Source organism: Carassius carassius, chromosome 4 (genome assembly GCF_963082965.1).
Source record: "Carassius carassius chromosome 4, fCarCar2.1, whole genome shotgun sequence".
Lineage (NCBI taxonomy): Eukaryota > Metazoa > Chordata > Actinopteri > Cypriniformes > Cyprinidae > Carassius > Carassius carassius.
In genome coordinates this window covers 23757833-23779463 of record NC_081758.1, presented here as the reverse complement: position 1 = coordinate 23779463, position 21631 = coordinate 23757833, and the positions used below count along the sequence as shown (strand labels likewise).

General features: G+C 36.3%; 2 protein-coding genes across 3 annotated transcripts; one reads left to right on the top strand and one right to left on the bottom strand.

Annotated features, from left to right (window-relative positions):
* The first annotated feature begins 483 nt into the window (after window positions 1–483).
* LOC132130512 (transmembrane protease serine 4-like) lies at window positions 484–4548 on the top strand. Of its 2 annotated transcripts, none has more exons than XM_059542243.1 (11): window positions 484–839; window positions 998–1150; window positions 1569–1695; window positions 1848–1964; window positions 2069–2112; window positions 2597–2759; window positions 3033–3199; window positions 3679–3768; window positions 3929–4071; window positions 4267–4416; window positions 4492–4548. In XM_059542243.1, the coding sequence occupies exons 1-11, from the start codon at window positions 701–703 to the stop codon at window positions 4501–4503; spliced, it is 1305 nt and encodes a 434-aa protein (XP_059398226.1). In that variant the 5' UTR covers window positions 484–700; the 3' UTR covers window positions 4504–4548. The 2 variants fall into 2 exon arrangements, with proteins under 2 accessions (XP_059398226.1, XP_059398218.1); XM_059542235.1 differs by having other exon boundaries at window positions 485–839; window positions 2597–2763; window positions 3037–3199.
* A 5886-nt stretch (window positions 4549–10434) lies between these two features.
* Window positions 10435–15954, bottom strand: LOC132130502 (sodium channel subunit beta-4-like). The gene is made up of 5 exons (XM_059542224.1): window positions 15559–15954; window positions 13112–13275; window positions 11101–11323; window positions 10818–10947; window positions 10435–10622 (listed from the first exon to the last, which is right to left on the bottom strand). The coding sequence occupies exons 1-5, from the start codon at window positions 15641–15643 to the stop codon at window positions 10535–10537; spliced, it is 690 nt and encodes a 229-aa protein (XP_059398207.1). The 5' UTR covers window positions 15644–15954; the 3' UTR covers window positions 10435–10534.
* Window positions 15955–21631: the final 5677 nt, after the last annotated feature.

Sequence of the window (21631 nt, the reverse complement as noted above, 5' to 3'; positions counted from 1 at the left end):
TTAATTCATGAGTAATGGACACACATTAGTCACAGACAAAACACAATCACATTTATACATATCTAATAAAAATGTGCAGCAATTATAGGTGTGTGTCTTACGTATCAAAACATTGATATTTTGTATTACATAACATTGATTCAGCAAGGTGTGTATATTTGATGACAAACAGAACCAACACCTGTCATTCATGAAAGAATTCGTCTCTACTGCTGACAAATTATCTTCATCTGAACTTATTATTTAAAAAAAAGTATTTTAAGAACTTGAGAATTACATTTAAACCTATTTTGAAATCAAAGGCTGAATTCATAATTCCATTAGCATGCTACTCCTATTTCTGCTGAAAATTATAGTATGCTATCCACATATGACAGAACCATATGCTGTTCTGAATTCAGCCAAAGTCTCATCAAAACCTGCCTCCAACTGATTAGTTAATGCAGATCAGCTGATGTAGGTGATAACTAGGGAGTCCCTAAACACTGGTATTGTCTTGTTAGCTGCTAGTCGTGATTCACTAATTAAAACTAGGACACTAATACCAGTCTAACCACACATATAAACCTGTTTGTAATATATTTAGCAGTAGAAAATTATTAGTATTAGTGAAGTCTCACACAGTTAAAGAAAGGACAACGTGTCTATTGAATTACAGGACCAGTAAAATCCACTGATTTGGCTAGATTTCTAGTTTCTCATGGCCCTAAAGCTGAAACGAAGGCGAGAGTTAAGCACAACAAGGACTCAGGAGAGCAGAGGACGCTGGAGATTGACCATTATTTCTGTGTGCTGTGTGATAGTCATACTAGCAACCTTAATAGTGGGGTTGTACTTTAGTAAGAATCTTTTGCCATCTATTCTCCTTTTCTGCCATCTTTCATTTTCTTCATTGTAATGCTTATCACTTTGACAACTGTTTTAATCACTTTGACCACTAAATATAAAACGTTCTTCAAGAAAATTCTGTCTGTTGTTTATTTTGGTTACTTTCCAGCCATTAAGATGGTGAATACCAAGTTTTTCTTCTGCTCTGGCTCGCTGAAGTTCATTTCAATAGAAAAGGTATGTGATAGAAAGGCTGACTGTCCAGGCCGTGAGGACGAAATTACATGTATATCCAAACTGCAGACCAATGACACCCATCCAGGTGATTATGCACATTTATACTCTTAAAATAAAGGTTTCAAAAGGTTTTTTTTTCCCCATAGCAATGGCATAGAAGATAATTTTCAGTTTCCTAAAGAACAGTTTAATCAGTCGTTTTTAACGGAACTCTTTGGTTTTTCTTATAAATTTCTTGTGATAAGATCTTGTGCCTTTTTTTTTTTTTTTTTTTTTTAATTTAAGAATTTATTGAACCTTTCTCTACTTTAGAGAACCCTTTTGTAAAACGGAAAAGTGTCACTGATGTTAAAAGTTGATGCCAATGAAGAACCTTTTTTTTTTTTACACCCCTTTTGAGAGATTTTTCCACCACTTTATTTTTTTTTCCTGGCCTTGCTTAAAGGTATAATAAAGATGAATTTGGAGGCGAACATGTGATTGATCTATATTTACTTCTGTAGTGAGACTGATGGGGGAGAGACTGGTCCTGCAGGTGTTTGTTAATAAGGGTGGATGGAGAACAGTGTGTGCTGATAACTGGAGGACAAAGCACACAAGGTTAATCTGTCAACAACTGGGCTATACAGCGTAAGCAGAGCACACCCTGTACAATGGTTCATAACCAATGACCACTGGTAAACTAGGCTCTAAAAACACATAAGTGCTGTTATGTAACTAAGAAATCTGAATACCTTTCCATTGATTGCTGCAGTCTTTATTCAGAAAATATTCCACTACAGGAGTCCACGAAGTACACGAGTCCTGATGAAGAGTCTGCTTTTCAACTCTCACAATGCATTTGCTACAGTCAGCAATGACTCAACACACTCTGACATCCAGCGTTTGTTCTCAGTCAGGTAAGATACACTTACTATGAGGTCATTGTTATATATTTTTTACATTCTCCACATAAAATTATCATGGCATTTGCAAATAGAAACGATGATGTGCTCTCTCACAGTGACCGATGTCTCTCTGGCTCAGTGGTGTCTGTGTCCTGCTCAGGTAAAACTGAGACGTGTGTGTGTTCCATTCATGAGCTGGAATCTGAATTTTAATTGGCCACAGTGTGCAGCGTTAAACATGAATAACAAGAAGTGAGATTTAATAAATTGCAATTGAAACACATTCAACTTTCTGCCAAAGTATGAGTGTTCTACTGTAGTCCATACATCTATTTGTATATGCAGCTTAGAAAATTAATGGGCTTTTTTTTTTCTTTTTTTTTTTTCTTTTTTATAAACGTAAACAGTTAGGTTTTCTAAACCTAAACAGTTTAGTAGATCTAAAAAGTTTTTGACAGACTTTCCCTTTTAATTAAATTTTTTTTAAATTCACTTTTAATTCTACTTCATTTTATTTTCTAATGTAAATGCTAGTTCCAGTTAGGTCTGTTTTTTTTTTTTTTTTTTATTAATTTTTTTAGGAATTAAGCATACTAAATGTCTTTATGTGCCTGATTCTAAACGTCTCCCCTGTGTTGATGCAGACTGTGGAGAGGTGGTGGGAGAGGACCGTATTGTTGGTGGGGTGGACACAGAAATCGAACACTGGCCGTGGCAGGTTAGCCTTCAGTGGAACCACCAGCATGTTTGTGGAGGAGCATTACTGTCCCTGCGCTGGATCATATCAGCTGCTCACTGTTTTACAGGGCAAGTCATTCAGAAGTGTAAGATGTGTTCTAGAACAGAATTTTAGTCCAAAGCATTTTGACTTTATTCAGTCTTTCCTCTTAAATTCAGTTGACTAATGAAATGTCTCAGATGGGTAAACCTAAACCAGTTGCTTTTGAATACAATTCCTCTTTACAATAAGAAAACCCATTTTTACTTGTTTAAATGTAATGACTATTGGTCAGTTGGTTCACTTGGATGTTTTGTGACTTGCTGCATCTCTTTCTCCCACACACACACACACACTCTTAGCCAGACACAAGAGCTGAGGCGATGGACCGTGGTTTTGGGTCAGACCCAAGTGGTGGCATCCAGAGGTGTCAGCATAGAGAAGATTGTAGTCCACAGTTACTACAGCCGCTTGAGTAATGACTATGATATCGCCATGCTGAAACTCACCCGGCCTGTCACTGTTGGAGGTACAGTATCATTTATCCATTCTGCTTAGCTAGAGTTTTACAATTATTATGTTTTATATAAATTGCTTTATGTAAGAGGGATATTTTAAGTTGGAGTCCCGCTGCAACAACTACAACTTTTTTTCTTTCTCATTTTCCCTCCTTTGCTGCTAGATTGTTATTTAAGATGCTTTATGAAACCCCTTTTAAGCCCCAAAGGCGGTTCATAAAGCGCCCCCCCCCCCCCCCCCCCCTAAAAAAGGGCCCATAACATATGGCATATTGTAAAACATAAACGAGGTTCACTTGCGGTATGCTTTGGTTATTTTTAACTTAATTCTTTTGAGAAGCCTCAGTGTGTCATTACTCAAGCATCCCAGTACTCTAAAGCTGTAGTGTCAGTAATTACAGTGAAGTCAGTGGTTTGTAAGGTTTTTCATAGAACAAAAGGCCCAAATAAATATCACTGGTTATAGTTCTTATTTTCTGTCTATACTTAGAATCGATCTTGCCAGTTTGTTTACCCCCACACCAGCTGTCTGTGAAGGAGATGCTTGTGGTGACTGGATGGGGATTGTTAAAGGAGAAAGGTAAGAGGAAGGGGATTTGTGACATAATAGATAAATGGTAACTCCAATAAGGCAGGACTGTAAACCTCTACATTTAAATCAACAATCCTCTTTTTATTCAGCTTCTCCCACAACCTTTATATTGTTCTGTCTCTGACTTTTCCTCGTTCATTTTATGCAGGTGAGCTGCCCTCTGTGCTGCAGAAAGCTTCAGTGCCTCTGATTGACAGGTCAGAGTGTTCCAAGCCCTCTTTTTATGGTTCTGCCATAACTCCCAGAATGCTTTGTGCTGGATTCCTTGAAGGAAACATAGATGCGTGTCAGGTAACAACAAATGAAAAATCAAAAATAGGCTCCCCTCCAGAAGAGAGAGAGAGAGAGTGTGTTTGTGTGTGTGTGTGTGTGTGTGTGTGTGTGTGTGTGATTAATGGAGGTGTGTGTGTGTGTCTCTTGAATCCAGAAAATAAAAAGCAATTTCAAAATCGTATGATCACTTTTAAAGTGTTCTCTCTTTTTCAGGGGGACAGTGGGGGTCCACTAGTGTACCCGTCATCTCGTTGGAAGTTAATGGGTATAGTGAGTTGGGGAGTGGGCTGTGCACAGAATGGAAAACCTGGAGTTTACACTGATGTTAGTCAACTTCTCAACTGGATATACACCGTAATGAAGGTATGTTTCACATGATCATGCACATTGATATATAAGAAAGGAAAATATATTTCCAGACTGAATGTAATGTTTCAGGGACCTCCATGAGAAGGTGAACTATGGAGACATCACTTCATGCTTTTGTGACACAAGGGGAAAAGCAACAGATCACCTTCGTGTTACTACAGAAATATGTTCTGGAATCTAGTTCAAGTTTATAATTATTTTGATGGTTATTTTAACGTATTATGTCAAAACATCATGGGTTTTTTTTTTTTTTTATCTCACTAGTTAGACTATGGAAGTTTTCCAGTCAGTACTGTATGCTCATTGTAAAGCTATTAAAGTGTTTTCGAAGTGTTTTAATTTTTCTAACCAAAAGCTTTTAGAAAGATAAATAAATAAAATCAAGCTCTCATTTGATTCATTTACCAGTCCAGCACACATCACAACCTTTATTTTATCCAAAACATTTTTAGTTGCTTCTTATAATAAAGAAATGTAGGCATTACTGTGAAGTCCAATGGGGTATAACATGCCTGCACACTGGCTTAAGGAAACAATGGAATCAAGAATTCTGGATTATTGGCTGATTGGACCATCTAGTACAGCATGTGTTTTACATTCAGTTTTACAGGGACTCATGTCAAACAATGTCTACTGTCTGTAGATCTGGATTGAGGTAAATTCCAAGTTAGTCATTTTCCAAACGTAACTCCTCCAAGGCATTGTTCCTTCTGACTTTGTGGACTGGAGTCCTTGAGGGCCTCCATTCTCTCTGAATGTATCTGATCCAGGTTTCATTTGTATTTTTTTACATGGCTGTGTTACTCAGATGCTTTAACACTGTGCAGTTTGCATGCAAATTATTGTAAAAACAACTTACAGAAGTTGCACACAGTTTTATTCAAAAGCAAAGTTTGTGTGTAGCAATTTAAGATACTTCACCAGCCATCTGAGTGATTTAAATGATAAACTGAAAGTAACACATTCAAACCAGCAATCCACACTTTATTTGGTTTCTCCCACATTCCCTATTATTGCTTTGTATCTGACATTTCCTCATTCTAGTTTTCCACAGGTGAGCTGCCCTCAACACTACAGTAAGCTTCAAATAAGTGTGCACAGACACACACCATCAAGATAGTTATGTTTTTGCCTACATGAAATTGGTGTTTGTGAAGTCTCAGACAGAAATTTGCTTCAGATTCCAATAGAAAAACATGAGATACATTTACAGAGAAATACAGCTCTTTAGGAAAAACATTCACTTCAGATAATGGTGGAAATTTCATATTAGTCTGTGGTTTGGTTGAAAAATGAATTGGGCCATGACTACCACCAAGCATGACAAAGAATAATCCAACCAAATCTGGTGCTGTATGTTGTTAATTAAATAGTGCATTAATAAAATGAAGACCGCAAGAAAGATAATATAAATTAGAAGATCTAAGATCCTAAAGCCCAATTTCAAAAAGAACGTCAAACTTTTTCACTGAACAACCTGAAAAATTCTTGACTCTTCCAAAATCTTAACGTAAAATGCAGAAACATTAAGTGTAAATTTAGCACAACACTATTATGAAAATATCTGAATAAGAGGTAGAAATAAGTGCTTTGAAAATGTATGAATGTACCGTTCCAACATTTCTCTCATTAAAAGAAGCTGAAGAGCCCTCTGAATGTGTATTGCTTTACTGATCTGTGTGCCATCACAAGATAAAAAAAACACCTGAGCATCAATGACATTATCACAACTGTTTGTTAAAGTGACCCTTTAACAAACTCAATTACAATCATTTAAAACTACAACCTTGCATTGTTAAATAAAATATATATGTTTCCAAATGAAACAAATAAAAAAAAATAGAAACCTAAATGCTGTTTCAATAGACAATTAGTGATATTACACATCGAGAGGAAAGCTCCTGGATATAATGTATAGTATAAACTGCTTATAGAGTTTTCAGGTCCAAATATAATATTAATTTACCAGATTTCTCCTAGACTGTTTTGTGCTCTATAGGTCTAATTAACAAATCCACAATCTTGAGTTTACAAATCTAGACTAGACTACTGTAGACTAGACTAGACCTCTGACAAGTTTATCTGGAGTTATCTGGAGTCATAGTGAGGTTTAGGGGTGGGGTTGGGTAAGGGGGATCGTTTTGATTGCATGATTTAGAAACACCCAGCAGTTTGAAAACACCCACAAGGTGATAAACGCCCACTTTTGCTCTGCAGAGACCTAAGTCTCAAAACAAGCAGCTTTTTTCAAGGAAGACTTACGTGTATTTCGTTACCAACATAAACCAAGATTCTTGGTTAAAATATATCTCACTAAATAATAGTTTACTAAAAGAGGTAACCTATCTTTTTTAAATGACAGGATAATCTGCTGTTGGTCATTTAGAGTTGACGTTTTGTACAGCATCTCTGTAGTTTTATTAACAGACTATTGGGACATTATCTATTTATTAATGTTATTTCATGTCTAACTGAATGAGCAGACCTCACCAGACTTGCTTGACGTTAGCCCCTTCTCTGTTGTCCTCTGAATTCCCTAAATCCTTCAAGTGAAAGTTTGAAATGCTTATTAGCTAAACTTCTGAAAATCTGAGACCTATATCCAGTCATGTCTCAATTATTAAATCTATATTAACATGATATATACTGTTATCATTTAGTTGATTAGCATGACTGTGTGATGATGAGTTTATTGCCTTTAAATATTGCATGTCATAGGGTAAGCTGCATGGTTTTCAGGTCAAAGTATGTTTGCATCGAAAAGTTATATATATATATATATATATATATATATATATATATATTGCCAAAAGGTGGCAATAATATATGATTATTATTATTATTTTTTTTGGTATTCATATTTTGAATAGCATGGAAATTCACCAAGCTATTTTTAGTTTCAAAGCTGATGCTAATTATGTTCATTATATGACAATTTTCTCTCAGTATATAAAAAAGCATTACATACAACGTTTCTACTGTTATAGTCAGCCACGCACCCCTAAAACTTCTGGCATTTAACATGCTATAATGCATTGGAAATTATTTGAAGCAGCATTTTCAGTGTTTCATTCAGAGTTTTCTCTAAGAGGATAAGGATTTCTACAGATTGTCAAGTATCATTCATTAGCTTGTATTTACTAACTGTTTGGTGGCTTTTGCAATTTTGCAGCATTTTCTGTTCTTTTTTTTTTCTTTCTTTCTTTTTTTGCATTGTAATGTACTGCATTGATTCAGTCATCCTCGCCAAAAGGTGGCAACAGAAGCATTAACAGGCACCTGTGTTTCATTTTCAAGCAAAAACAGTAATGAGGTTTATTTTGAACTGGACTCAAGACTGTTTAAGGCCTAAATCTCTCCTCATGCTGATTACTTTTTTAGGGGAAGTCGTGGCCTAATGGTTAGAGAGTCGGACTTGCAATCGAAAGGTTGTGAGTTTGAGTCCCGGGCCGGCAGGAATTGTGGGTGGGGGGAGTGCATGTACAGTTCTCTCTCCACCTTCAATACCACGACTTAGGTGCCCTTGAGCAAGGCACCGAACCCCCAACTGCTCCCCGGGCGCCGCAGCATAAATGGCTGCCCACTGCTCCGGGTGTGTGTGTGTGTTCACTGCTCTGTGTGTGTGCACTTCGGATGGGTTAAATGCAGAGCACAAATTCTGAGTATGGGTCACCATACTTGGCTGAATGTCATGTCACTTTTTCACTTTTCACAATCAGAGTTCTGCTGTTTTTTTTTCTGTTTTTTTCTTTTTTAGATACTGCATTAAAACATGCAGTTTGATTAATCAGCTATGAGAGTCTGTCTCTGTGATTGGAACAATACAAATCACTAGGGTCCCTCTAAAAATGTCTGTCTAGAACATATATTTTTCAAAGTCAATGGCCATTTGACAAACGGGACTAAATTTTTTTTAAACACAAGAAACATGTACTCCTTTCACAATTATTTTAGTCAGGCACCTACTGTACATGTGAGGGCATAGGCTCTTCACAGTTTTGTAGTCCAGTTCAATGAACTAAATGAATAGCATAGATACATTTATCCCTGTCTCAAACATTGTTGAAGAAAATGTTTCATTTTTCTATCATTTTAAGTACAACCCACAGATTCAGTGTGGGCCAAGAAACTAAAATGCATGAGGCTGCATGTGCGATGCATATTTAAACGCATATATAAATGTAATATATGCAGGAAAACCTTATGCCCCTCTTTTTATTCATATCCGTGTTTATGTATCAACCAAAAATAAGTCCTGTGAACATCATCCTTGGAAAGGTTATGAATGTAAATATTTCACATTTGTTTAATACTATCATTGCTCTCTCTCTATATATATATCTATCTATATATCTACAGTCGTGGCCAAAAGTTTTGAGAATTACATAAATATTAGTTTTTAAAAAGTTTGCTGCTAAACTGCTTTTAGATCTTTGTTTCAATTGTTGCTGTGATTTACTGAAATATAATTACAAGCACTTCATACGATTCAAAGGCTTTTATCGACAATTACTTGACATTTATGCAAAGAGTCAGTATTTGCAGTGTTGGCCCTTCTTTTTCAGGACCTCTACAATTCGACTGGGCATGCTCTCAATCAACTTCTGGGCCAAATCCTGACTGATAGCAACCCATTCTTTCATAATCACTTCTTGGAGTTTGTCAGAATTAGTGGGTTTTTGTTTGTCCACCCGCCTCTTGAGGATTGACCACAAGTTCTCAATGGGATTAAGATCTGGGGAGTTTCCAGGCCATGGACCCAAAATTTCAACATTCTGGTCCCCGAGCCACTTAGTTATCACTTTTGCCTTATGGCACGGTGCTCCATTGTGCTGGAAAATGCATTGTTTTTCACCAAACTGTTGTTGGAAGAAGTTGCTGTTGGAGGGTTTTTTGGTGCCATTCTTTATTCATGGCTGTGTTTTTGGGCAGAATTGTGAGTGAGCCCACTCCCTTGGATGAGAAGCAACCCCACACATGAATGGTGTCAGGATGCTTTACTGTTGGCATGACACAGGACTGATGGTAGCGCTCACCTTTTCTTCTCCGGACAAGCCTTTTTCCAGATGCCCCAAACAATCGGAAAGGGGCTTCATCGGAGAATATGACTTTGCCCCAGTCCTCAGCAGTCCATTCACTATACTTTCTGCAGAAGATCAATCTGTCCCTGATGTTTTTTTTGGAGAGAAGTGGCTTCTTTGCTGCCCTTCTTGACACCAGGCCATCTTCCAAAAGTCTTGGCCTCACTGTGCGTGCAGATGCGCTCACACCTGCCTGCTGCCATTCCTGAGCAAGCTCTGCACTGGTGGCACTCCGATCCCGCAGCTGAATCCTCTTTAGAGACGATCCTGGCGCTTGCTGGACTTTCTTGGACGCCCTGAAGCCTTCTTTACAAGAATTGAACCTCTTTCCTTGAAGTTCTTGATGATCCTATAAATTGTTGATTTAGGTGCAATCTTATTGCAATCTTATGCCATTTTTATGCAACACAATGATGGCTGCACGCATTTCTTTGCAGGTCACCATGGTTAACAATGGAGGAACAATGATTTCAAGCATCACCCTCCTTTTAACATGTCAAGTCTGCCATTCTAACCCAATCAGCCTGACATAATGATCTCCAGCCTTGTGCTCGTCAACATTCTCACCTGAGTTAACAAGACGATTACTGAAATGATCTCAGCAGGTCCTTTAATGACAGCGATGAAATGCAGTGGAAAGGTTTTTTTGGGATTAAGTTCATTTTCATGGCAAAGAAGGACTATGCAATTCATCTGATCACTCTTCATAACATTCTGGAGTATATGCAAATTGCTATTATAAAAACTTAAGCAGCAACTTTTCCAATTTCCAATATTTATGCAATTCTCAAAACTTTTGCCCACGACTGTATCTATCTATCTATCTATCTATCTATCTATCTATCTATCTATCTATCTATCTATCTATCTATCTATCTATCTATCTATCTATCTATCTATCTATAATATATATATATATATAAAGTAAGTATAGCATTTGTAAACACGGATGTAAATTAACAGAGAGGGCACAGCTTGGTGGCTGATCCATGTTTTCACTTGCATGTGTGACTCTGTTTGGTTGCACAGTGTCATGCTTTTTTTGGTGTAGATTTGGAGCCCGACAGACCCCCGTTCTCTGTGTTATCATTCCCTGAGGAGGTGACAAGGCACTCCTTACTGAAAAAACATAGGAAGAAATGGGCAGAATTAGAGGGAGGTCATATATATAAACCATATATATTATACATACTACTTATAATTTATTTTTGTCAAGCAATTGCATGGTCCAATTCTGGAAAAGGGTACAGGAAGTCTTAATCTTTAGTCTAATATATACTTATGTGTACATCCTACAAGTTGCCATGAACTCACTTTTTTTCCTCAATCTTTGCGAGAACGAACAGAGTGAGGTTCTTTAGCAGCATGAAGGCCATTAACAAAGCGATGAATCCACCAACACAGGAAGCAATGATTTTGGTGAGTGTGTTATCAACCTCCCTTACTGAGAATGGGATACAACCGGGAATACCACAAAAAGGGATGAGAGAGGAGAAAAAGGCACATAGAGATATTTTAATAATGACCTTGGAATGTGATGTTCATCTATCATTCTCTCTCTGTAACTTCCTCTCTCTCACCAAACTGCAACACTTACGTTCCTCTACTACATGTAGAGTGAAAATGGCGCTGTGATTCTTGCCCTTCTCTTTGGGGTTTTTGCCAAAGCAGATGTAGATGCCTGCATCCTCAAATGTTATATTCCAAAGCAGGATGGAGATGTTATTTCCTTTACTGGAGCCAACATATTCCACCCTCTCACGGTAAATGTTTACTTTATTTGGCTCCACATTATCAGTTGGAATTACAGAATCAGCCATCTGATTGGGAAAGAGAGCTGTCAGTTATTAATTTTGAACTGAGCATCTGTACAGTACAACTAACAATGGCTCTTTTTTGCCTTTGAGACTAACAATACTATAGTTCATATGTAGGCAATATTTTAAATGTCAAATCATTTTACAATATCCTTAACAAAGACTCTTCTCTTTGACTTTGAAGTCTGTAGTGATAATGTATCTTTGTTACCATCTTTGAAACTTGAAAGACTATACACAGAATATGACACTGAGAAACAATATCAAGTCAATGGAATGATTTGGAAGAACTGCTGCCCTTCAACTTCAAGTGCCCTTGAAAGCATACAAAACCAGCTCAAGATAAAGGGCTTCTATTTATATTTCCATCCAATCAATGTTAGACTTCGCAATGTTTTCTTAAGTAAATAAAGGCGGAATACAATGTGAAAAGTGTCCTGCTACATGGTGAGGTATAATTGAATACGTTAAGTAAAGAAGAATTCACACTGAGCAGTTAATTATCACACAAATAAACATCGAGGACGTGTAAAGGGGTTTAGACTATTGACGGTTTTCAGTCACGTGACCGGCTCAAAGACCTGAAGGACAAAACGTCCATAGAACTTCAGCACAAGCCTATCAATTTTTCCAGCTGTTTCACAGCCACGAATACTTATGCCGCGTTCCAGGCAACCCGTAACCCGTGTTTTTCCAACCTTCTACCCGTGAAACTGCACTGGAACAGCAGTCAAACCCGTGACTTCCCACCCGTGAACTCGTAGGCTACTAGATAGATGTACTCCGAGTTACGAACTCTGACGTCACATAGCCTGCGAAACAACAATGGCAGCCTCTACGGATAATATTGCCTATGGATGCAGTGTTTACGCAAGTGGTGCACGTTAAAAAACGATTTTAGGACAATATAACATTGCAATAAAATTAATAATCTAGCTACAATTGCTTGCGCTCAGGAAGTTTGGCGTGACTTGCCTGGAACGCTATAAAGTCGTGAGTCGTGGTTCGAAATCGTGACTTACGGGCTCAAAAACCTGCCTGGAACGCAGCATTAGATCACCTCTCAAAAGAATAAAACAAAGGTATGTGAACAAAATGCAAATGCATATCATTCATCCTGGGCAATGTTCAATCATTAAGCATTGCAACAAACGTTGTAAAAACACTTCAAGTGCATTATTATATTTAAAACAGTAATTTTAAAATATCAAATTCACTAATGATAAATAGTTTTCATAGGCAAGCAGATGAGGTCGGAATGTGAACGCAATCCGCTTAATGGTTCAATGGTTTCTCTTAATGTAAATTGCAAATAACTGGCGCTCAGTGGAGCAGAGCTTAATTTTGCCCTCCATTTGGGCGTTCCTGTGAGTGTGACGTCACGTGAAAACTATCAATTGTATATTATCGAAATTATTACACGGCTGTTTACCAAATAACTAAATATGTTAACATGGTTAACATTGCTAAGAAAAAAGTCTACCACAACATATAAAACAATCGGTAGTGACAAGGCGAACATTGCATCTAAACTGTAAATATACTGAACTCCTCTGTTCTAAGGTCAGTGTACCTACAATCGATAAGTGAGAGACGCAGGATGGCGCCAGCTGCGTTTGCATAGCAGCGAGCGCGAGGCCGACACGAGATTTCGAATGTCTGACCGCTGGATGGCGCCAACATTCGACCGTCAGTGTAAAGCAGTTCACGTGATTTGGAATTGTACCATAATAATATTTTTATGTATGTTAGTGGATTAATCGGACTATCCCATAACTGAATATCTGTTACCTTCTGCATGGTGCCATTATTATTGAACTCCCATTTGAAGTAGAGGTTAGTGATTCCAATACAGCTGGCATAGGTGCAGGGCAGAAGGACTGTGCTGCCGTTCACTGCATCCAGAAATGGAACCTTACCAGTAGACATCTCCAGCGCATGAACACAACACATGCCTGAAATAAGAAGAAAAAAGCAGATGAAGATGGAAAACATGAAATGTAGTCAGTGACACTATAAAAACCTCAAGAGAGAGACGCAAATCTATCAAAAGGTCGTTAAGATCAATGACTAACTGACATATGCACAAACACATATGCATAAACCTTTCTGAGACTTTATAGTGCCAATAAATATTATTGGTCAAGTATGAAACTTCTCAACAACCCGCAAACAACTCATTAGTTTTCAGTCATGGTTTAGAAAGTTTCTACCAAATGCATTAATATATTGAACAATTAGAAAACTTTTAATTAAAATAATAATAGTAAAAATCCTACTAAATTAATACATAATAAAAATAAATGTATAATGTTGATAAACCAAATAAATGATGCAAATAGTACATATAATAATACATAATAATATTTAAATATGTAGCGGGTAGTTTAGAAAGGTTCGTATAACTTTCACATGTGGTTTTTATGTGGTTTTATAGAGATACAGCGATACATTTTTAGTCATCTTTATTTATCTTTTTCTGTTCTATGTGTTTACTATTACTTTTATTGTCTTCTATTACTGTGAAACGTGTAAGAGGCATAATTTAATGAGTGAATTAATTATATACATATTTTCTTGTTTCATTGTGAGGAACAACTTGTCGATATTCATGGTACATGCACTTTATCAGTTTGAATGCAGTTCTGCAAGCTAACAGTGAAACCGTGTGTCTGGATATTAAAAGTTCATATAAAACAATCCATAACTGTAACTATAAATGTATATATTGTACACATTTTACATAATGTATGTACCATTGTAGATGAGAAATAAGCAGGCTATTGGGTTAGCTTCCATACACACCTGGGCTCTCTGACGTCAAGTGTCCAGAAGTTTGCTTGGCACGCAATATGACAGAATAAACATGTGCCGGTGTGAGAGTGCTGAGTTTACACAGCTGTGTAACTTGAGACGTCCCATAAGCAGTGAAGAGGTCCTACTTATCAACTGGACCCTTTCATGAGAAGTATTTTAAACCAGGAAACGAATGATTGTTTCATGTTCTCTAAAAGACTTTGTGCTTCCGTTACAGAAAAAAAGCCTGCTGCTTTACCCCAGAGAAACATTTAATTGAATAAATATTGATGAGGAATCAATCTCATGAGACTTAATGATTCTCGGTAACAAATCTCCCAAAATACTCAAAAAAAAAATACAAAACTAGGCATTAACTAGAGTATTTTTATTTACTATAAAATACAGCACTACTGTGTTAAATGAATGAAGATAAAATAGCCCAGATACTTTGAAACATATATATATAATAAATGTGTTCCTTTGGCTTCATGGAAGAGCATACTGGTTAAAAAAATAAATAATAATTTTGTATAGCCTGAATGCACTGTAAGTCGCGCCTGCTAAATGCAAAAATGTAAATGAAAAACATTTGAAAGAGTCTTAAGCAAAATTTGTAATGATTTCCTAATGTACTTAATGCAAGAGCCTATTTAATGGGATCTTCAGTCCCTTGTTTTCTGTGATTAACTCAACACCAGTCTGTGATACTCCCTTTTACCATCCATGAAACAAAACTCCTTACATTATGTCTCATCTGACATTAGTCTGTGGTAGTCCAAAGTATGTTCTGTAGAGCAACTTGGGATGCACGTTCACAGCTCTCGCTCACATAAATCTGTCTTATTCACAACCAAAATATAACTGAAAAACAAAATTTTAACTTGCAAACTAAAAGCAAGTTCCTCAGAGCATTGTCATCCCATATTCAAGTACAAATACAGTGTGATATGCAAGGCCCAACTTAAATGATAAAACACTTTGCTCAATGAAATAAATGTGAACATTTTAACAATCAGAAAGAAAGTCTTGAGTCAGACATATGATATGACATGAAAGAGAGCAAATTATAACTCTGACCACAGTTTCCTGAGCATAGTTCCGTTGTCAGGGGTAAATATGTCTCAGAAATTTGAGCCACTAAACTAATGCTGATATCAACACTTTATTCTACGGCAGCTCTGCAATGCAACATTAGGAGCTGGATCTGCGTGTGTGTCTGTGTTTAGGACATCAGAGAATTGCACAGACTTTTTAAGCTCACTGATTCAATATGAATTTTCTGTATGAAATATTAGTACAGTACAGACTTGGTACTTGCAGTAAACAACTCTGTGACAAGAACAGGAATTCATCTGGTCTGTTGTATTTTAAAAAAAAACAACTAAACATAATAGTTGTCAACAGTTTGTTTTCATAGAGGAGGTAGAGGAAAGTCTTACCAATGATGAATGTGAGCAAAAGAGAGGATACAGTTCTTTCTGAGGGCACTCCTCCCAGACGACCTCTGCTCTGTGTTTTCATCATGCACTTCACTTTCTTCTCCCTTGTTTTTGTCACGTGCACCTGCCTTCCTCAGCAGTTCACGTCCAGTCTTGTCAGTTTCCCAGAATTCTTTGTTCCTCAAGATGCTGCCTGGATGGCAAAGGCTCCTGTACACTTCTCAGCAATTGTGCACTAGATCAATCTGAGCGTGCAGATCCTAACATCAAAGATAAGATTCCTCCTGTTAAAAGCCTGTCCAGTTCTCAGGAGATCTGGAAGCACAAGGATCTGCCCAGCTGGGAAAATTAAGTTGCTAGAATTCCATCTGGCTTTGTTTATTTGGTTGTTCGGTTACCCTCTAACCTGTGAAAAAGGGAAGTTTTGAATAGTAATCATTGAACTTGGTTCAATATAATACAATCAGTCATAAGAGAAAAGTATTCTACTATTATCTATTATCTATCTGTGTGCTAAGGATTGCAGTGTACTTAGAACAGTGAACTATTTAAAACTTAAAAAACACTCATATATGGCAAAGGACCTTGTCTAACTAAGAATAGGGGTTAGAAATTGGTACCTGATGTTATTATTCACCCTTCAGGAGTTCATATATGGTAAAAGATACCTTGTCAAAAAAAGATGTTACATGTAACAAGATTCTGGAGTTTTCTTCTGTAAACCATAACTCACTTTATCTTGTTAATAAAGTTAATCTGGCTTCAAAATCTCTTCAGAGCAATTTATTTTGATCAGAAAAATTCTACAACAGAGGCCAGCAAGACTTATACAAAGTACATACAGAGACATAAAACACACACTCCATAACCACATTCACTTTAACTTTATCTGTTCAAATGTCAACAAGAGAGATGAGCTGACAGAATATACTTCAGTCAGCAAGTCTCAAAGCAATTTACTGTAAGCTGGTTTGGATGTAAGTGTCTACAGAATACATGCAAATTATTATACAATTACATACAAATAAATATACAAAACATGTATTTATAAATAAATAAATATATTTCTTAATACATCAACAAAACTATTTATAAATTGTATATAATATGTATTGTATATAATATATATATATATATAATAAAATATACTAATAAAATAGATTTATGTATAATATATAATAATATCAATAACTAGTAACTAGTTTTATTAAACATTTTAATTATTTATTATTATTTTAATAAATGTATTGATGGACAGTATATTTACTAACTTGGTCCAATTTGATCTAAACTGACAATACTACTACTAATATATAATAATATCAATAACTAGTAACTAGTTTTATAAAGCATTTTTATTATTTTATTATTATTTTAATAAATGTATTGATGTATATAAATAAACTTAATAAATACATTTCTTACAATGAAAAACCAAACGAAATGCTTGCAAATGACTCAAGCTGCATGTTTTGTGTCTGGTTGAGTCAGTATGTGTGTGTGCATGTGTGTGTGTGTGTGTGTGTGTGTGTGTGCGTGTGTGTGTGTGTGTGTGTGTGTGCGTGTGTGTGTGCCGTACCTCTGTTAAGCAGGTAAATCTGTGTGTCCTGTTTAGAGAAGCAGAGGGCATCAGTCCACAGAATATGTTGCACACAAATACGCAGTGCTTTGGTCTCAGTACTTCTCAGACACACACACATACACACACTCTCACCGACGCACCTTTTGAGGGACACGCGCAATCCAGCCGGTAAAACAGAAGCGAAGCGCACTGAAGCACTGGAGGTCTGGAGACAACTGCAGCTAGTCTGTTCAACAGCACCCCCCCCCCCCTTCTCTCTCTCTCGCTCTCTCTGAAAAATCTGCTAAAATCTGGCTCACACTCAACTTTTCCCGTCCTTGGATGACTGCCTCCCTTCTTTCCTCTTGCCCCTTCTATCTCTGCCCCTTTCTCCTTTCTCCTTTCTCCTCCTCCCTCTCTCTGAGCTGTAAATGTGGGTTCAGGTTGTAAGGTGGTGTTATTTGGGGTCCGGAGTCTCTTCTGCATTGCAGTTTTTAGAGAGGCAATAGGGAGTACAGTTCCAGAAACAAACATGAGGGGTCCGTCAGCTCCACAACTGCTGGGATACACATCAGTTTGTTTGACCCATAACAACAAGCGTAACATGCGTCACTGTCCCACATTGAGGAAGACACATAAATGAATATTAGCAGACTGTACATGTGTGTGTATGTGTGTGTGTGTGTGTGTGTGTGTTTGTGTGTGTGTGTGTGTATGTGTATGTGCGTGTTTACCTATAAATTGACTGTGACTTTGAATATGTGTCTATGTCCCTCTCTCACATATATATCCATGATAGATTGGCAGAACTGAGATTCCTATGACTCTGCATTTGTCAACCCCACCCCTTCTGGTATTGTTAATAGGCTGCACCAGCAGTGTCAGGTTTTCATGGATCAAGGCAATTGTCATCTGAAACCCAGAGACTTTCTGCATTTGGGAATTTGTGTGACTCCTAGTAATCGATGTAAACTATGAATGGGGGTGAAGAGCTGCATTTATATATTTACTGGTGAATAATTGGAATAAGAATCTATGATGACTATACATTGGTTTTTCTTGGTTGAGAAATCTTCTACCACTATGTGCATTTATTTGTTTATTTGATTGTTTTTGCTAAAAATATTATTTGCAAACAGTTTGAAGTAATTACATTACAGTAAATTGTTACTTTCTTTTTTTATTTCCATAAATTATTTACTTATTCCTTTAAATAATTTTAAGGAGTTGATGTAGCTGGTATTATGCAGTAGAAACAGATTTGTCTTGTCACCTGCTTTTCTTATTGCCCTATCGTATCTAGCTCTAGATACTGCTGTTCTTAAACTGCATCCTCTTTTCTCAAAACAGGCCATTGTTTAAGCTCCTCCATTGATGACTACAAACCACATATAGGATATCCCACATAAGGGATAGTAAAAAAAAATAAAAAAAATAAATCAGTCGTAATTTATTCACTTTTATGTCATTCAAGTCTGTGGAATACTTGCTAATGTTGCTAGCCAAAAGGTTTCTTTTTGGTGGCCTATCCTGCCAAGCAGTGTCTTTGGAGGGGAACAGCATATAATTACAAGTAGTAGTGAATAAAATTAAAATTCAATTTAAATTTAAATTCAATTTATGCATTTAGCAGACGCTTTTATCCAAAGCGACTTACAGTGCATTCAGGCTATCAATTTTTACCTATCATGTGTTCCCGGGAATCGAACCCCCAACATTGCACTTGAGAACACAATGCTCTACCAATTAAGATACAGAAACACTATAATAATATAAGTATATAATAAATATATAAGTACTGAATAATATTAACAAACAGCATGTACTTACTACAGGGTTCGAGTTTTTTTTTGAGGAAGGGGATTTATTGCATGTAATAATCCATAATTTACTGTTATTACCATATTGAGTACATATAACGTGTAATGGACAAAAAAAAATTTACCACATTTTTTTTATTACATTTTTTGGCCACACTTTAGTTTCAGGACCAGTTCTCACTATTAAGTAAGTCTAAATTTGCTTCTTATTAATATTAAGGTAGTTGTTAAGCAGGCATGGGGTAGGATTAAGGGATCTAAAATATGGTCCTGCAGAATAAGGAATTAATATGTGCTTTATTAGTACTAATCAATAACCAAAATGCTTGTAATATGCATGCTAACAAACTATTTAAAAGTGAGAATTGGCATCTAAAGTTTAATTTTTTTTATGTTTTGTAGAAGCTTGAAAACAGAAACCCAAATTAAGAGTTGAAGTTAAAGATGCTCTCTCTTGCACTTCATATATATATATATATATATATATATATATATATATGTTTTAACCAATTTTAAACATAGCTTTGCCTTCATATATGCATGCTGCAAATATGCAAGTCATTTCAAACTATGACAAATAAATCCCAAAATATTGAATATATATATATATATATATATATATATATATATATATATATATATATATATATATATATATAAACACTATCAAAATGCAGTTTTTGACAGTATTGTGTGTCACACCAAAGGTCACATTAAGTATCCATATACAGTATCGACAAGTGTGGCATCAAAAATGTCCATACTGATAACATCAGAGTTTAAGATGGGACAGTGCAGGAATATGTGTGTGTGTGTGTGTGTGTGTGTGTGGGATGAGGGCTGCAGTTTGAATTTTTGAGGCTGCTCTGCCCCGGTGATGTGCTGCACTGAATGTGGCAAGGTTTTTTTTCTGCTTTTTGGACCAGTTCCCACCAATGCTGCATTTCTTTCTCATCAGACACATACACACACACACACACACACACACACACACACACACGCACGCTCACAGAGAGCGGTGTCCTCTGCTGGTGCAGCAAAGAGTCTGGCAGGGGACGATCCTCTTTCAGTACTCTCTGGTATACTGCAGTGAGTGGGCAAACACACACACACACACACACTCACTCACATATGTACAGGAAGTCAGGTTCTCTATTTGGTTGAAACAATTGAAAATCTATAAACTCAATTATTTCTTTTAAATCTAGAACTCAGAGGTCCCTCGTCCATCTTAGTACCACACACACACACAAAGAGAGAGAGATTAAGAGAGAGAGAAGAACACAGCATGTTCTTATAATAAACAGGCTAAAGGCCACCTGAGATCAATGTAATGTAACACAAGCAGTGATCTACTGTGTCTTGTCTCTCAAACACATGCATAATCTATATTCTCTCAGTGAGCTAAGTGTTCCTATAATAATAAACACACATGCATGTTCTGATTACAGCTACATTTAACAATGGAGCCTGTGCAATGTTTCCATTTGAGGGAGAAGGATCCTTGTCTGTTCATTGTATTAAATGAAAGACTAACTCATGTTATCACTATTTTATGACAGACTTATACTGCCACCAGAGGGTGCTTTTTTAACCACAAACAAATGTATTTGTGCATACAGTATACACACACACATCTACAGTATATCTATATATTAATTTTGTACATATCTATCTATCTATACACTCACACACACACACACACACACACACACATATATATATATATATGTACAGGGGTGCACAAGTTCTTCAGCCTGGTTCTCAAAAGAGAACCTGGAGATTTGGTTTGGTCCTCACAATGCACATAGTGTGACCCATTAAATATAACTATAAAAAATAAATCAATAATAGTAATAACATTAAGTTTATATTATATACTTTTTTAAATATATAATATGAACAAAATAATAAAGTGTTGTAATACTAATCTATTAAGAACTAGCAGAAGACACTAAACAGTTTTAAATCCCATTTACACTGCGTTACAATTCTATGACATTAGCGATGTAATTTACACTATTTACTTTAATAAATGTTAATGAGAAACAACGAGAAACAGGTGAATAAAGACTGACAGTCAATGTTTAATATTTAGAAATTATTATTTCAAGACATGCAAAGCATTTTTTCTCATTTATGTGGGCCGTCCCATGCATGGCTGCAATGTGTTCATTGTCAAACTCTAAAATCGGATTATTTTTGTCTTGTATATTTTTTTCATCTAATCAGATGAATGAAATTAAGCAGTCATCTGGTCATGTTACAACATGCCCCTCAGATGTTAAAATGTTCTCCACCTACAGGGTATGTTGTCACATTTCACTTCCATTTTTTAAGGGTAAATAAAGATAAAAGTATACACTGTAATTATTTAACAAAGCGACATATTTGTACCAGACAACTGTAAAATTACTGTGAATAAAAAAAAAATATTCTGAACCCCATGTGGATTTAAACAAACTGAGAAAGTCTAAAAGTGTTACTTTGTGCCACGCTCTCCATAGCTCTTCCACTACCATTTAAGTGCACCCCTGTATGTGTGTGTATATATATATATATATATATATATATATATACACACACACATACTGTATATATCACACACACACACACCTCTCTTTCTCTCTCTCTCTATATATATATAACTATATAACAACCACAGTGTTCATTTGCAGATAAATTGTTTAAT

Coding starts and splice junctions, on each gene's coding strand:
- LOC132130502 (XM_059542224.1), bottom strand. CDS start 15,643: ATGATGAAAACACAGAGCAGAGGTCGTCTGGGAGGAGTGCCCTCAGAA. Junction 13,276..15,558: donor TTTGCTCACATTCATCATTG/GTAAGACTTTCC, acceptor TTCTTATTTCAG/GCATGTGTTGTGTTCATGCG. Junction 11,324..13,111: donor ATAATGGCACCATGCAGAAG/GTAACAGATATT, acceptor TTTCCCAATCAG/ATGGCTGATTCTGTAATTCC.
- LOC132130512 (XM_059542243.1), top strand. CDS start 701: ATGGCCCTAAAGCTGAAACGAAGGCGAGAGTTAAGCACAACAAGGACT. Junction 840..997: donor AATAGTGGGGTTGTACTTTA/GTAAGAATCTTT, acceptor GTTACTTTCCAG/CCATTAAGATGGTGAATACC. Junction 3,769..3,928: donor GGGATTGTTAAAGGAGAAAG/GTAAGAGGAAGG, acceptor CATTTTATGCAG/GTGAGCTGCCCTCTGTGCTG.